The 17401-nt window shown below is 37.9% G+C and overlaps 1 protein-coding gene across 1 annotated transcript in view; it reads right to left on the bottom strand.

The window, feature by feature from the left end:
* Positions 1 to 17401, bottom strand: part of ARHGAP28 (Rho GTPase activating protein 28) — a 206423-nt gene that overhangs the window by 42968 nt on the left and 146054 nt on the right. Inside the window, exons 5-7 of the mRNA XM_080821521.1 lie at positions 12549 to 12638; positions 3533 to 3617; positions 1953 to 2095 (exon numbers count right to left, since the gene is read on the bottom strand). Coding sequence (XP_080677647.1) covers positions 1953 to 2095; positions 3533 to 3617; positions 12549 to 12638 — 318 coding nt within the window. The remainder of the gene's footprint in view (positions 1 to 1952; positions 2096 to 3532; positions 3618 to 12548; positions 12639 to 17401) is intronic.

The following is a 17401-nucleotide window of genomic DNA, read 5'->3' as shown; positions in this document are numbered from 1 at the left end:
ATAGGAAACAAAATACAGTAAAATGATAACAACAACAACAAAAAACTCTTCAACAATCCAGAAATATTGTGAAGACTATAAGTAAGACCTTTTTTATTTTTTAAAGGTTTTATTTATTCATTTGAGAGAGAGAGAGAGAGAGAAAGCACAAGCAGGGGGAGCAGCAGGCAGAGGGAAAGGGAGAAGCAGGCTTCCTGCTGAACAGGGAGCCTGACATGGTGCTCCATCTGAGGACCTGGAGATCATGACCTGAGTCGAAGACAAAGGCTTAACCATCTGAGCCACCCAGGTGCACCCAAGTAAGACCTTTTAAGAAAGAAATTGTTCTTATATAATATCCACAAGTTAGCATGGCTCTCAAAAAACCTGGTATGGAAAAAAATTTGCTAAAGTAGAAAAATCTCAGTTATTTCAGTTATAAAGCTTTGTATATTCTCTATAGGGGGTCCCTCAGGTTAGAACTTTCTTGAGGTTTTTAACCATCCACTCATTCATTCATTTGTTCATTTAGTCAACAACTGTTCCTTGGAACCTCAAGTATTTTAAAAGTAAAAAAAAAAAATGTAGACTGTGATTTGGGGCATAACTTGTTCTATAAAAAAACTTAGTTGTTTTCCCTTCTTTCTGAGACCAACGTCCCACATAACAGTAATATATAGCAACAACAACCAAGGCAAAAACTGCAGTCATTCATTAATAATTACCACTTGCTAAATCCCACACAAAGTTCTTCACAGGAGACTGACCTGCACCCCAGGTGACCCAAATCTCAGGAAGGGACAGCCTGGATGAAGGAACTGGGGGCCAGCATCCTCATCTGAGGACCTGAAGATCATTCCCCTGAAACCAGAGTCCCACTGGATTCCATCTTCTGCCCCAAAACAACCCTGTGCCCTCCTACATAGAGGTTTGCTTAAGGACCAGAAGGAGTCTAGACATAGAGTTTGACATATGTATGTTTAAATCCTATTTCAGCCTCCTACTCACTTTGGGGCTTTGGATGTATATCTTAGCTTCTTTGAGCCTCAGTTTTTTAGCTGTAAAATGGGAGCAGTCACAGGGTGATTACAATGAAGATACCTAGTGCAGCACAGGCTGGTAGAAGACACTCAGTGAGTCTTACAATTCTTGCCCTGCCCTCTTGCTCCTCCCTCATCATGGGGTTGTTGTCTGGGAATGGTCCAGGCTACCTAGGTAAAGACTCTGCCAGTTTTTATAGGACTCATTGCTTCAGCCCTTAAACTTGTCTGTGCCCTGCTGCTCATCATGCCTCTAGCTCTGATCAGCACAGAATATTCAGGACTCTACATCACCAACTCTTCACAAACGCATTTATTGAGTAGCCAACATATCAATGTAACATAGTTCTTGTAGTGGGTTTTCAGAATATAATATCCTGGATATAGATATAGATTTTAATATACAGTTACATAGATACATACTCTGAGGCTTTCAGGATAATGAAGTATATAGCTCCATTTGTCTATTTCATGATAATATTATAAATTCTTGAGAATATTTTTGATGGATTTTTAGTGCCTGTTCTGCAAGTGCTCACTTCTTGTTATGATGACTGTGACTTTTTGCAGTAAGCCCCTCTGATATGTGGTTTCTAGAGACACAACTAAGTATATAGTTAGAATCTGCATTAACCTATAAGTAAGGATAGAAGCTGCATGAAATCATACAAGCCAGGAAATCCTATTTCCTCTGTAAAACAGTATTCAAGCATACATCCTCACAACTCTTTTGCAACCCAGTGCTGCCAGGTACGGTCAGGCAGGCTGGGTACTGCATAACACTGATGCCTGCCCTCTCCCTACACACACACACACACACACACACACACAGATACACACACACACACATTTAAAAAAGAAAAAAAAATTCTAGTTTGTCCCATGGAAAAACCATAGGAAGTTATTGGAATAATCATGAAAGGTTTTACATACAGTTAAAGCATAGTCCTCTTTCTTAAAATCTGATTTCTTGAATTTACTTCTTTTTGGAGCCTCTGTAACCATTTCTGAATAAGATACTTCAAAGGACAGCTCTTCAGTTTCTGGTGGAATGTTTTTTTTCTGATAATCATCATCTAAAAAAAAAGGATGTACAATTTTTATACGTTATTTAAACAATCAATATCATGTACTATAAAATAAGCATAAAATATTTCTAAGTTAACCTACAGGCACATCAGAATGTTTACAAGCAAGGAACAGAATCAGACTCACCTAGAGGAGTTCAGTTAAATAATAATGTGGGGTCTTCAGACTTTCATATGAATGAATTTCTATAATCATTATCCAAACAAACTTTCTATTTTATCTGATGTTTTTAATCTTAGATTCTTATATCTCATGAAAGGCACTGAAGATTACTAGAGGAAAGCCCAAAATGAGGCATCTCTTCTGTATGTTATGATATTACAGTTAAGTCCATCTAAACCCAGTGTTGCTGCTCCTGGGGAAGCAGAAACTTAAGGCAGATGGAGAACGGGCAAAGACCCCACTAGAATTCCTGCCTAAATTCACTTCTCCTGTTGTTTCTCCCAAACTATGGGAGGTTTGGTTCTTAGGATGTGTTAAAATTCAATTTGGACTTCACTGCTAGGTTTGTCCATGTAAATTGACCCAAATTCTTGTAATTTGATTTGGTTACCTGACCTCCTATGCTGTTTATTAAAAAAGAGCCAAATGGGTAACAAGAAATGTCCCACATTCTCTGCGAGGTAGTTTGAAATTAAGACAATAAATTCCTTGGCCAAAAACAAGTGAATCCAGAAATCATCTGAGTAATCCTAAACTCTGATTCCTAACTAAGATTTGGCTTGCCATCTTTTTTCATTGCCTGGAAAAACTGTTCATATGCAGTGAAAAAAAAAAAACCCGACTATAAAAAAGAGAACTCATGTCTTTTACCCTCTTCTATAGACAGTGACTAAAGAACAACAATGAAAAGAAATAATAGAAGACCTAATTAATCTCACATTAAAAGTTAAATGGAGAAATTTGCAAATCAAAAGATTTTAAAATTTTAAACAGAAACACTGATCAAAAATACAATACTCAAGTGGAAGAGGTCCAGTTAAAAGGTAACCCTGTAGCCTTTATGTATTGTTAGAGTTGCTATGTGAGAGTTGCTCTGGTGCTGTACACACTTGAGCATAAGTAGAGATTTTTGGAAGTGTCCTATTTCCTGGCCCACTCACAACTATTAAGCAGATCCAGATTCCTTGTGAAAGAGACCTCAAATCAAAGACATTACCCAAGTGAGTAGTTTCTAAATGATGTGATGGTAGTGAAAGAGAAAAAGATTCTGCTTCCAATTTGGCTCAATTAATTTTGTCTGGTGTGACAGAATGGGGTGTTTGGAGCTGGCAAGGAGTGAGTGCTGGAGTGACAGAATCAAAATAGAAAAAAAAAAATCCCACACATTTTGCCTTGACAAAGTCATGGCTAACTGTACTGAGTGCCAGAGCAAAAGTGAGAAGACACAGCTTCAATTCGATATAAAAGGATGTGCCACTCACCACTCCCTGCATTCTGAACTGCCTGTGCAGGGTCTGGAGATCCGTTGGAGAGAACTGGTAGAGCTGGAAGAGTCTCGAGTACAGACTGTGAAACAAGGGAAGATGAACGCAAGACATTTTAGTATACAAACACATGCTCCCCAACATTCCCATCCCATTTATGCTCTGCAGTTTATACAAGTTCTTCTCACACAAAACAATTCTCGATTCCATACACGGCCTGCACCTGATTTCCTGGGTCTGTGTTCAGTCCAAACCTGTAGAGCTAACATGGTTTTCTCAACAGAGAACTCTGTCAAGATGAAAATAACTGTCTTCTTAGTTCTTGAGAATTTGCTGCTTATACCCTTCCTAAGATGTAAAAATTACAATGCTTGATGTCACATAGTTTGACAATGACAGTATTTTTTATTCTTGATGTGGTGGTCATGCATATTGATCTTAAATTTCAGGTGATGATGTGGCTAGATGGTTAATGGAAAGGCCCCTGAGGGCAGATTGCTGGGATTCTAATCCAGGTTCTCCCACTTACTGAGTGACTTTGAATAAGTCTCTCGAGTTCTCTATCGCTTAATCTCCTAATCTATAAAATGATGATGATAATAGAACATATTCAAAGAGGTATTATGAATTTTAAATGACTTGTTCTGTAATCACTTCAAACAATATCTGATACACACTGAGCACAATATGAGGTTTGGTTACTATTAATACTCAACATATTAATTCCTCCGTGAAAAAATGAGTGTAATAATGTGAGAGTGATAATAATTACCGAAACCTTAAGTATGTTTTCTAGTTCAGTTTCTAATTTGCTACTTTCTTCACTAAGATCCTGCCAAAGCATTGTCTTCTCCTGCAATATTGTCAGAAGTCGAGTATCTTTTCTTTTTTTAAAGATTTATTTATTTTCGAGAGATGGAGAGTATGGTAGGGAGGGTGGGGGGTGAGGTGAATGGGTGGGTAGCACATAGGGAGAAGGAGGAACAGATACCCTTCTGAGCAGGAAGCCTAATGCACGGCCAAAGGCAGATGGTTAACCAACTTGAGCCACCCAGGTGCCCCAGAAGTTGCATATCTTTGTAAAGCCCTGTGAAGCAAGTCAACTATTCAAGTCTGGATGGGTATTAGTAAAAAACAAAAAACCAAAACCAAAACAAAAAAAAAAAAACCACAAACTTATACACAAATTCTATCATTTCTGCCAATATAAATTTTAATGTGGTAGTTAGTATTTATGAATGTGTGTGATGATGGAAATTTGCTATTCAATCAGCAATCTTTTATGTACTATTCAATATAAAGTCTGTTCATTTCTTTTCCCCAGAGCCTGATGTTGTTTCTTTTACTCTCATATTTATTTAGCAATAACCGAACACCTGTTTCATGAAAGATTCTTTATCATGTGCTACAAATTACACAAGGGTGTCTTGAATTCTGAGCTTTGTGTTCTCTTTTTCCTATTTTATTTCAAAAGAGATGACACACTTGTAATTGTGTAAAAATCATGTCAATACATGGCCAATTATTAAAACATAGATTCCCGGGATGCCTGGGTGGCTCAGTTGGTTAAGCAGCTGCCTTCGGCTCAGGTCATGATCCCAGCGTCCTGGGATCGAGTCCCACATCGGGCTCCTTGCTCGGCAGGGAGCCTGCTTCTCCCTCTGCCTGCCACTCTGTCTGCTTGTGCTCACTCTCACTCCTCTCTCTCTCTCTCTCTGACAAATAAATAAATAAATAAATCTTTAAAAAAAAAAAAAAAAAAAAAAAGTTTAAAACATAGATTCCCAATTACTATAATTGGTAGACAAATGAGAAGAGGGGCGCCTGGGTGGCTCAGTCATTAAGCATCTTCCTTCAGCTCAGGTCATGATCCCAGGGTCCTGGGATTGAGCCCTGCATCAGGCTCCCTGCTAGGCAGGAAGCCTGCTTCTCCCTCTTCCACACCCTCCCACTTGTGTTCCCTCTCTAGCCATCTCTCTCTGTTAAATAAATAAACAAAATCTTTAAAAAAAAAAAAAAGAAAGAAAGAAAAGACATAAAAAGGTCTAGAGCCATACAATTTGTTGTCCATCAGCTTTTTGGTAGCACTAAAAACAAAACTACAGAATAAAGATTACCTGTACACTAATATCCTTAAAATGATATGGACCACTTTTCAGTGGTCTTCTGAAGTTTTCTAAAAGGGAAATGCTTTCTCAAATTTTGAAATAACTCACCAATGGGAGACAACACTCTTGAAAACTGAGAGACATGTATTTAAAGGCTGAAACTGATGGTTTGGAATGCTTAAACCTACTAAATGTCAGTTTCTTATTCTATGAAGTGGAGAAGTGCCCATCTGCTGAGTTGATTTATTAAGTCTCTAGCCAGCTCTACTGGACTGAAGGCATGCCTGCCCTTTGTGATGTAGATTATTCTGGGGGCTATCTTGGGGGAGGCAGAAATTTAATCGTGATGCCTGCTCAGGAGTTATTATTTATAATGAGGAGTAGAGTAACATTTATGGAACATTATTAAAAAACAATCAACCCACTGTTCAGAGCTAATTTCTACAATACAGCTATGTATTTATTGGAGGGCAATGGAGAAGAAAGAGGTGCAGCCTGAAAGGGTTTCACCCAGAGGTGGGTGAAGCTGACCTGGAACTCCAAGTATGATGGAGAGGACTTACAGATGCAGAGGTGGCTGGCAAAAACATTCAGGCCCAAAATGAAGGTATAATTTCAGGTATGGAAATATCTGAAACATTTCCGCTACACGGAATTGTGGAGAGACTGGTTTGCCAGGAGTTGAGGCAAAGTATTAGAAAAATATGAGAAATAAAATGGTCAAGATGGTCAGCTCAAATTATGGAAGGCTTGGAAAGCCACATAGAGAAGTCAGGACACTCCTAAGGGTTAAAACCAAACAGAACAAAACAAAGGAACATTCATGTGTTAAAGTAGGAGGATCACTGGTAAAAATGAAAAAGAGGAGAAACCTGCCAATAAATGGACTTTGAATTCTTAAGTAGGTTGACTGAAAAGGCTAGGTGCTTGGTATTTATAGTGTTAAAATATCCACTCACCCATTAAACATATTAACACTAGCATCATTTAAAATTTTTACTAGTTATTTGAATATATTTGAAATGTTAATGCCATTCCCATTTAAAACACACTTCCTTTGCTTGTCCATAACAAATCCTACCATTTCCCCATGTGCCTAACCACAAGAGGCTGGGGCTTCAACTGGTGAGGAAAGGCAAGGTTTTCCATACAGTGAAGCTTGGTCTGCCGCCCAAATCACACAGCACTAGGACTAGAGAGTAGAATATATGAGGTATGATTATTTTGAATTCCAATCTGTAGAAAGTTGGCACTACCTGTTTGCGTTCTCTCAAAATTAGACTTTGACTGTACAATATTTCCTTCACATGAAAGAAAAAACATACCTAACATTTTTCACGTTCATTACTTATAGGAGAAATTCACTAACTCAAAAGATGTTTCTGACCTTCCTGACTAGCTGGCTGCTGCTTTTTTTTTCCTCAAGGTTTGAGTTGGTGTGTTATAACTCTATGTATAAAAGCTGCCTTGAATTAATAGATAATAAAGTTTCCCCTTCTTCCCCTTATGTCCCTGAGATTGGAACTGGTAAATCTGTATCTTGCCAAATTCTCCAGAGACAAATGTTTATTTTTTAAATTGAAGTATAATTAACATAGTGCTCTATTAGTTTCAGGTGTCCAATGTAACAATTCAACATTTCTATAGAGTTTTCGGTCTTTATCAAGATAAGTTTACTCCTTATCCCCTTTATCTCTTCCACCCATCCTCCCACCCAACCACCCCTTTGCAACGTTACTTTGTTCTCTGTACTTAAGAGTCTGGTTTTTGTCTCTTTTTTATTTTGTTCATTTGATTTGTTTCTACAATTCCACATATGAGTGAAATCATATGGTATTTGGTCTTTCTCTGTCTCACTTTACTTAGCATTATACCCTACAGGCCCACCCATGCTGTTGCAAACGACAATATCTCATTCTTTTTTATGGCTGAGTAATACTCCACTGCATCCATGTATACCACATCTTTATCTATTCTATTCTATTCTATTCTATTCTATTCTATTCTATTAATGCACACTTGGGCTGCCTCCATATCTTGGCTATTGTAAAAAATTCTGCAAACATAGGGGTGCACATAACTTTCTGAATTAGTATTTTCCCCCTTCGGGTAAATACCCAGTACCCCAGAGATAAATAAGTGATATTCACTGACAAATATGCCATCAAATTTGAAATAAAACATAGTAACAATTACAAAATCTATTCAATGTGAATTTAAAGGCATTCTAATAATATTTTGGATTAAAAATTAAATCACATGTGAAATTAAAAGCTAAGCGTTAGAAAATAAGAACATTAAATTCCAAAAATCCACGATGAAAGTTAAAATATTGTTCAGAGATTAACTCTTAACTTTAAATGCAAATAAGTAAGATTAAAAGTAAATATGTTTATAATCCAAGAGACAAGAAAAAATTATACAAGTAGAACCAAGAGGGAATGGAAAATTAATAAGGATAAATATATTAATACCATAGGAAAAGTAGGCTCATAATTAATCAATTATGCAATTAATTTTAGGTGACTTCCTAAAACATACTGCTGATACAGGCAACTATTTACAGTTCTAATTGGGATAAAAGACATAAATATTAGAAACAAAAAAGGTGAAATAACGACTTCACAGAAAATTTAAAATTATACACCTAAATAAGTGTGTGTGTATATTTGTATATATGTTATGTATACACAAACAACATATACTGAAAATGTTAAATAAACTAAACGTTTTGCTACAATAAATATAGGTTACCAAAACTCACACCATTTAGGATGGAAAGGAATATAATGCCAAAACCATATCCACTGAAAAAATAATCAAAACACTATGTCTACACTGATGCCAGGTCTTGGAGGTTTCACTAACAAATTACAATACAAGGAGATTATGCTGAGTCAAATAAGTCAAGCAGAGAGAGTCAATTATCATATGGTTTCACTTACTTACTTGTGGAGCATAAGGAATAACATGGAGGACATGGGGAGATGGAGAGGAGAAGTGAGTTGGGGGAAATCGGAGGGGGAGACAAACCATGAGAGACTGTGGACTCCGAGAAACAAACTGAGGGTTTTGGAGGGGAGTGGGGGGTTGGGTGAGCCTGGTGGTGGGTATTATGGAGGGCACGTATCGCATGGAGCACTGGGTATGGTGCATAAACAATGAATTTTGGAACACTGAAAAAAATAAAATAAAATGAAAAATAATTACAATACAAGCTTAAACATAATGGATTTTATAGATTATATATTTACACCAAATTTTAATATATGGCTCTAAAACACTGAAAAAGGTTTCAAAGTTCTTAACATATTCATACCAAGATTAGTGTAACTGTAACAACAAAAAGAAATTATATATAGGCTAAATACCACTATTAGAATCCTACTAATAGAACAGTTGTTAAAATGCTAAAATAGTAGAAACTGATATTCCATAATGTAATAAAAGAATAATATAACACAAGCAGGGTTTATTTAGCAACAAATTTATAATTCATTATTAGAAAGACCTATCAACAGAATTTCCTAAGGTAACTGCTTAACAAAGAAAAATATATTTATTTTAATAGATGGTGCACAATTGCTTTATATAATTCAACCTCCATTCCTGACAAAAACAATTATAAGGCTCAGAAACCTAGAACTAATATTCTACTTAATAATGAAACTTGGAAGAATTCGTGAAAAAATCAAGAACTTATCAAAAGATTCCATAATTATTATTTAATGTGACAAGTGATTATGGTCAGCTCAATAAGACAGCAAAAAGAAATAAAAGGATTATTTTAAAGAAAGAGTAATGAAAAATTTCACTATTTCAGGTGATTATCTGCACAAATTTAAAATCAAATGAAAAGTTCTTAGAAGTAAAAAGAATTTTCGGAAAGGAAGCTACAATTGTACAAATATAAAAAAAATTACTTTCCTTATATCTCTGCAAAAACAAACTAGAAGATGAAAAAAACCTACCATTTTAAGATGTCAATGAAAACTATTAAGTTCCTAAGTAATTAATCAATGAAAAATGTATATGGAAAAAATGAAAGAAAGAATATTATGAACTTTTATCGAAGTACAGAAGACATAAATAAATGGAAAAACAATAATTATTTCTCAGTGGGAGGAGTCGATATTTTAAGATGTAAATTCTATTCTCAACATTAATCTTTAAATTCAATGAAGTTCTTAGTGAAGTCCTAATAAGACTAATTTAATGGGTGGTTATAGCATTATCCTAAGTTCATCTGGAAGTAAAAATACCTAAGAAGAAAGAAAATTCTGATCCAGAACAATGAGGGTGAACACATCCCAACAGATTTCAAAAACAAGCCACAGAGTCATAGTAATTAAGACAGACCCCATATATATATATATAGATTACAATTATCATAAAATTGACCCTTCAAATGTATAGAAATGATGAAAGATTGGGGGAAAAAAAACCCAAACAGTATTGGTCAAGCCACAGTTATTCTTTTAGTAAAGTTAGGTTGCCTACTTTAAACCATTCCACAACACAAACTCCAAAGGCCAAGTTCTGGGGACCCTCTGAAGTCTTGAAGATGACAATAAAATGTTCCCGGGAATTTATACTGTCAGGTGAGATTTACTTCACAAGAGTCATGGCCAGAGCCCTTGAAGCCCTTAACACATCACTGAATTATTGGAAATCCTACCATCTAGAAGAAACTTCAGAACCTAACTGGGGTGTCAGTGGCTCCTTATAACCAAGAACCAGGGAAGTCAAAATGCATTTTCCTCATGGTACGATGTTCTAGAATGATGTTCAGTACAGATGCAGTAAGGGTTAATTTCTCATCTGTGGGCTGGCTACTCTAGCAACTAACTAATTTGTTGAATATTTCTAAGTAAAGGTATTCTGAGTAACAAGCAATCCAAAGGAAGTCACACTGGAGACTGGTACTAATGAGATTTTTTTTTTGAGTCTCAATACCGCTGAAACTTTTATTTATATCACAATCATGATTCAATCAGTTTTCAGAAAAACAAAACATGAATGACTAACATACTCCAGAAGACACTATCTATAACTGCTACGTAAGATTACGGTCTTTCTCTTACACTCTCTAACTTTCAAGAATCCTCTATCTGCAGACAATACATACCTAATAAGACTTGGTGAATGAATGAATGGATTAACGAAAGCCTAGCAAACAAGGCTAATCCCAAATCCTCCTCAGCAACTCAATTATGTAACCATTCTGCTCCAAGTGTTACTTGGTGTGTGCATGGAACCACATGCCGTCCTTCGCTGGCTCATATAAAAAGCCTGGGGCAGAAAAGTCAGCTAGAGAGAGAAGGCATCAGACTGTGTCAGGGGTTTTTATGTCAACTAGAAGACGTGGGGGAACTGCAACGGGCATTGAAACAAGGCTTGCATGTTTAGATCAAAGACTTGCCGCTGTGAGAAGGATGAATTTAAGGGGTGTACGCTAAAGTCAGGGAGATCACGTAGGGGGCTACTTCAGTAATAAAGGAAGATGATTTGTTTCTGTACTAAGGAAGTAGTTACAGGAAAAGAGAGGAGTAGAAATATTCTATAACTATTTACAAGACAAAGTCCATAGTTCTTGGAGATGCACACATACAGGGCAGCATGTAGGCAGAGTTGAGGCAAATGTATAGGGATGGTGCCCTGGGCACACAGTACCAGCAGCTGAGACACAATATACAGGATCCTGTGCAAAAGCCTTGGAGCAGGAGCCCCCAGTCACAGGACCACAGCACAACTGTGAGAGGTCTCTTATAGGTAACTTCTCACTTCAGTACCTATCAGAGTTTGTGAGGGACTTACTTTGTGTTCATCTATCAGTAAGTAGGGTGCACTGGAAAATATCTCTAAAAGAGAGACATCCTTACTCATTTGCATTCCAATGGACAATCTTAAATAGGAAAATAGCAGCCAGATTCAGAGCCGGTCAGTCAGACACTGGGGACAAGCCCTAGCCCATCTGTGCCATAACCTGTAGGGCTACTATTAAGTTACTCATTGTCACTCATATTCTTTTGTGCTTCTTATATGATTACTGTGTAACAAAGCAACCTCAAAATCAAAAATCTAAAAACACAACAGGAAAACTCCTTCAGCTGGGGCTAATGGCGTTCTCTCTGAACAATGGGGATCTACTGAGAATGTGCTCTGCATGTGAACATCAACCATCTTTTGTCTCCAACTGGTCGAAAGATGAGAAACTACTGCTCAGAGGCTCTTGTGAACGTGCCCCCTCCATCTACCTGACTGAGGTGCTCTTGCCTGCCATCAACTTGCCATCCAGTAACCACTACCTCATTGAACAGGGTCTCTGCTAGAGTACCTGCACAGAGACACCAAGTGGGGATGTACAGTGGTTCTAAGAGGGGGAGGGACATGATGAGGCTTTCTGATCAAAAGAAGTAAAGTTCTGTCACTCAAGGCCAAGCGAGTAGATGTGTTTGGAATGGAGAATGTATACAGGTAAGTCCTGAGCTCTAAGGCAACAGTGCCTTCAGTATCAGGATGAGGGTGTTTTAATTTATCCTGCAGGGATAAAGGACTTCTCGGTTAAATGGCAGAGTTAGGCCAGATTACTGGTGTGAATTCAGTCAAGAGGCCTAAAGGTACCAGATTCCTCCGGGCTTGATACACACAAAGAACATCCTCTAGTTTCTGACCACAGTGGTATCAGTTTACAGAGTCGAGTCCTCTTTTAAACTGAGATCTAGTCATTCCTCGGTTTTGAGTCTCCTACTTCCTAATTGTTAAAATGTTGGTGGGTCTCCCGGCAGCTGTGGTTTCTTCACAATCTCAGTTCAAGTTTTCCTTATCTGTTTTGAAGAAATTGCTTCTTCTCGCCTTGAACTTGTAAATATGCTGTGCAATTGTTTTGGCAGGTGACGACTTACCACAGGGCCACTCCTAGGAACTCCAAAACTCCCTTCTTCATCTTGGGACCCATCTGACAGGGTGGTATTGTTGAGAGAAGCACCATCTGGCTAAATGAAGAAATAAAAATACCATTTTTATTCAGGCGAACACTTCTAATGTGTGTATTACACTATGTGTATCTATTTAGATATGTGTGACACTATACGAAGTTGTGACTTCCTGGGCAGGGACAGCTGCATCCAGTCCTTCAGGGAACATCACTGTGAGTTCCTAAATGCCAGGCCCTTCCACAGACACTGGACAGACACTGGGCCCTGTACCCAACACTGCTATTGCCTGCCACAAACTCCTTTTTCCTTAACAATGTCTTGGTTTCATTCCAGGGAGTTAAACCAAAGAACTTCATTTCTAGGCTGCTTTGCAGCTGGGAGTGATCATGTGACTAGTGTGATCAATGAGAGGTAAGTGTAATTTAGCAAGAGTGCTTCCAGAACAGTTAAGGCTTTCCTGACCAAAAGGAAGAGGGTCATCTCACATGCACTTGTGACAGTGCTGTAGATGACAGCCTAGAGTTGCGAGATATCTTGTTGGAATAAGGATGATGGCCAAGACAACGGGCAGCAGAGGTGGAAGATCAAGCCTACCTGGGTTTGTGCTAAGGCATCCTGTAATGTCCTGTCAGACTCGGACCACCAAACCTCCACGTGAACCAAAAAACTTCAACCCTTCCATTACATACGGCCAAACTTGTCTAATCTTAGTTTTGAAACACACCCTATAATTATCTTTTGCAGGGACTAGAATTCAGTAGCAACAGTACCCAGTTATGTTCGTCATTTATAAAGTTAGAAATAAGAGATTTTTGCTGTAGTGGACAATGGTTTCACTAAAATTTAAGACGTAAATATTCTTTAATTTACTGAAGGAAACTTATAAAATAGAATATATTGAATACTTATGAAAATATAGTGTTTTGTTTTTTTAAAAAACTGTCACTCAGGGCCCCTGAGTGGCTCCGTTGGTTAAGCATCTGACTCTTGATTTCAGCTCAGGTCATGATCTCAGGGTTGTGAGATTGAGCCCTATGTCAGGCTCTGCAGGGGCATCGAGCCTGATAATTCTCTCTCTCCCTCTGCTCCCCCTTGCCACTTCTCTCTCTCTCCTTCTCTAGAAACAAAACAAAACAGAAAACCTTTCACTCACCTTGCTTGACCACATTTTCTGTATTTCTTATGGATAGTAGGCATTACTTTATAAAATGGAGAAGCTTTTTTGAGAGAGAGAAAGAGAGAAAACATGTGCACCAGAGTGGGTGGAGGGGTAGTGGGGGAGGGAGAGAAAGAATCTCAAGCAGGCTACACACCCAGCATGGAGCCTGAATCTGGGCTTGATTTCGCGATCCTGAGACATGACCTGAGCTGAGATCAAGAGTCGGCCACTTAACCGACTGAGTCACTCAGGTGCCTAAGAAACGTTCCTTAAAAGGACAAATAAAACATGAGAACTAGTATAAGATGGTGGACTAGTAGTCAAGACGCTCCCCTCTGACTCACTAAAAACGGCAGAAAACATACATATATATATTTTTTAAGGAGGACATTTTTGATAGCACTAGAAACCATCAAAGAATTCCATAGCAGACCAACTCAGAAATTTCTAGATGAAAAGCAGATAGAATCGGTTTGGTAAAATAAAAACCTCTACATAAGAGTTGCATAAAGGAACATTTCTAGAGAGGGAGGAGAAAAACAAACAAATAACAGAATTGTACAAAGAGTATGAAAGGATCCCAGGTAAATAGTTAAAAATGTTTGCAAAATAGAAGCCAAGTAGACCAGCCCCTTAAATATACAGACAACCCTTGAATATAATGCAGGAAAATCTCCCAAAATGTAGTCTAAATAAAATGAACTAACTGCCTTGGGGTATAGGATCCTAGGATGAGTATACAGGCCTAAGAAGGAAATCAGGAGGCCTAAGAAAAGACATGGAGGGCAGATTGAAATGAAATCAGTTTTGCCTGGAAGCAATAAATTAGGTCCTTCATTCCTGTCATTGGTTTGGTATCTGCAGATAATGTGTACTGACCTACCTGCCTTCTCTACACACTTCCAACTTAAGTACACCCCACTTAGAAGAACACACAGTCAATAATTTAAGCCTTTGGAGAAACTCATCTACTCAAGTGCAAAGGAAATCTACAGCAATTTGCTCATCAATTAAAAATTAATAAAGTCGGTGCAATGATTCTACAGAGAACTTTAGGGGCCCACTGAGCTGTAGAGTTCCACCTGAGAGTGTGCTGGTGCCCTCTGTCTTGTAGAACACTTTCTACCCTATGCTTCCTTGGATCGAGCTCTGGTGGATCATCCCCCACTTCTGTGACAGCGTTCTCAATGGACAGCAGAATGAGGGAGGTACTGGGGAGCTGGACAGGAAAAAACACCCTGGATCCAGCCTCCTGGTCAAAAGCTCTCTGCAGTGGAGGCAAAACCTAAAACTGGAAACACGTGCTGCCACTCAACAGGAGATGTGCACTTCCCTGACCAGATGGTTCTCACACTCAGGCAGACACTTCACTGTTTGCGTCACTTACTATTACACATTCCAAAAGCTGACATTTTTCCACACAAGTATGTTTATATTTGAAAAATAAATAGAAAAAAAACTAAATATTTATATCTTAGTTGATACTTGAAAATATTGAAAAAAAATTTACATGGTAGTCTGTTATTTTTATGTATGAGCTAACCCTTGAGGATCAAGCTTTAGTTGACAAATCCTCTACTTGGGATACATGCACAAAAATTAGTTTTTGTGTTTGTTTCTCGCTATAGATACTTTTGGAATTTAGTTATTTTTTATTTACCTACTAAAGTATTCCTTGCTGAGTTTATGAGCTATGGGTGATGACCTATGGGTGCTTGTTTGCCAACAATCTGAATTACATTACATCTTTACTCAAGAGAAATGACAATATACATCCTTTACATGAAATGAATCTCCATGGTGGCATTAGGCATAACTATTCAAAACTGGAAACAATCCAAACGTCCATCATGAGGTGAACAGATATACCAGTAGTAGTATATTTATGCAATGGAATACTAGTAATAATAAAAGAACCAAACTTCCATCACATGCAGCAAATGGATGTATCTAAAAAAGTTATCGTGAGTGAAAAAAGCCAGACACAGAAGTGCATTTTGCATTTATAGTTCTACTTATATGAGAGTGAAAACCATCCTAATGTGTTAGAAATCACCACAGGGCTTGCCTGGGTAGGAGCAGGATGACAACTGGCTGGCAAGGGGTTCAGAGAGATTTCTGCTGGAAATTTCTGATGGAAATGTTCTGTTTTGATGGGCTTGGTTGTATGGGTAAAAACATATGTTGGAATTAACTGAATTATACACCTAAAATACATGCACTTAATGTTTATAAATTATACCTCAGTAAAAAACCATAAAAATAATTTGATTCCTTAAAAAAATTTAATTCTTCTCTTCAATGTGATTTAAGGGACCATTGCTGCTATGAACCAAGAACCCATGGCTGCACTGGGGAAAAAGTTGTTCTTGAGAAATAAGAATTTGTTTATTGAAACTTAGAAAAAGAATGAGACAAGCTAAAAAAAACTACATTCATGACTAAGAAAAAAACCTACTAATCTGGAAAATAAAGATGAAGAGACAGAGCAAACAGACTAACATGAGAGGAAATTTAGGAGATACTGAAATTTAGGGGTGCCTGGATGGCTCAGTCGTTAAGCATCTGCCTTCAGCTCAGATCATGATCCCAGGGTCCCGGGATGGAGCCCATATAGGGCTCCCTCCTCGGTGGGAAGCCTGCTTTTCCCTCTCCCACTCTCCCTGCCTGTGTTCCCTTTATCACTGTCTCTCTCTCTCTCTCTGTCAAATAAATAAATAAAATCTTTAAAAAAAAAAAAAAAAAGAAGAAGATACTGAAATTCAAGGATGCCTGGGTGGCTCAGTTGGTTAAGCATCTGAATCTTGATTTTGGCTCAGGTCATGATCTCAGTCGTGAGATGGAGCCCTGCATCAGGGTCCACACTGGGCATGGAGCCTGCTTAAAATTCCCTCTCTCTCTCTCTCTCCACCTCTGCCCTTCCCTTTCCCTCCTCCCCCAATTCTAAAAAAAATTAAAAAAGAAGATACTGCATTTCATTCACACATAGCAACAACCATCTAATATGTGTTCTAGAAGGGTGGGGACACAGAAAATGGGGAGGAAAAAATGACTTAAGACATAACAGAAGACAGTGTCCAGAAACTAGAGGGGGAAAAAAAAAAACCAGTTCTCAGCTGAAAAGAAGTTGCCAAGTAGAGACCAAAATGAATGAAATAAAGGGCAGATCCTCAAGAAAATTCAGAATTCCAGGAATAAATTCAAAATAAATTAAAAAATCAAAAATTCAAAAATTGGCAGGTTAACAAACAAACAAAATACCCCCTCATTTATGAAGGAATGAGATTCAGGCAACTAAAATAAGAAAAGAAAAACAAATAATGTAAGAGTGCAACAGTCAGTCACTAAACATTAGGAGAAATTCTATCATAAAAGTTTTCCAGGACAGCTAAGGTTTTCCGATAGTAATGGTCAGTCAGTTGACACACGTTCCTATCGGGAATATTAACATGGTATCTAGAGTTTGCTAACCATCTTGTAAGAGTAAGGATTAAATGCTATGGTGGCAGCATTTTTATGGCAAAAAGCAGAAGTTCATGCTAAGCCTGTTACTGCACTGTACTGCAGATGTACCAGTGATGGTCTACCCACCACCAGCAGTACTTGTTTTGTGATTAAAACAAACTCCTACTTGTTTAAATCAAAGTTCCTTAGATTTTGT

The sequence above is a fragment of the Martes martes genome (assembly GCF_963455335.1).
Source record: "Martes martes genome assembly, chromosome: 13".
Taxonomy (NCBI): Eukaryota; Metazoa; Chordata; class Mammalia; order Carnivora; family Mustelidae; genus Martes; species Martes martes.
Note: the sequence above shows the minus strand (reverse complement) of the source record. Positions and strands in the feature narration are given on the sequence as shown.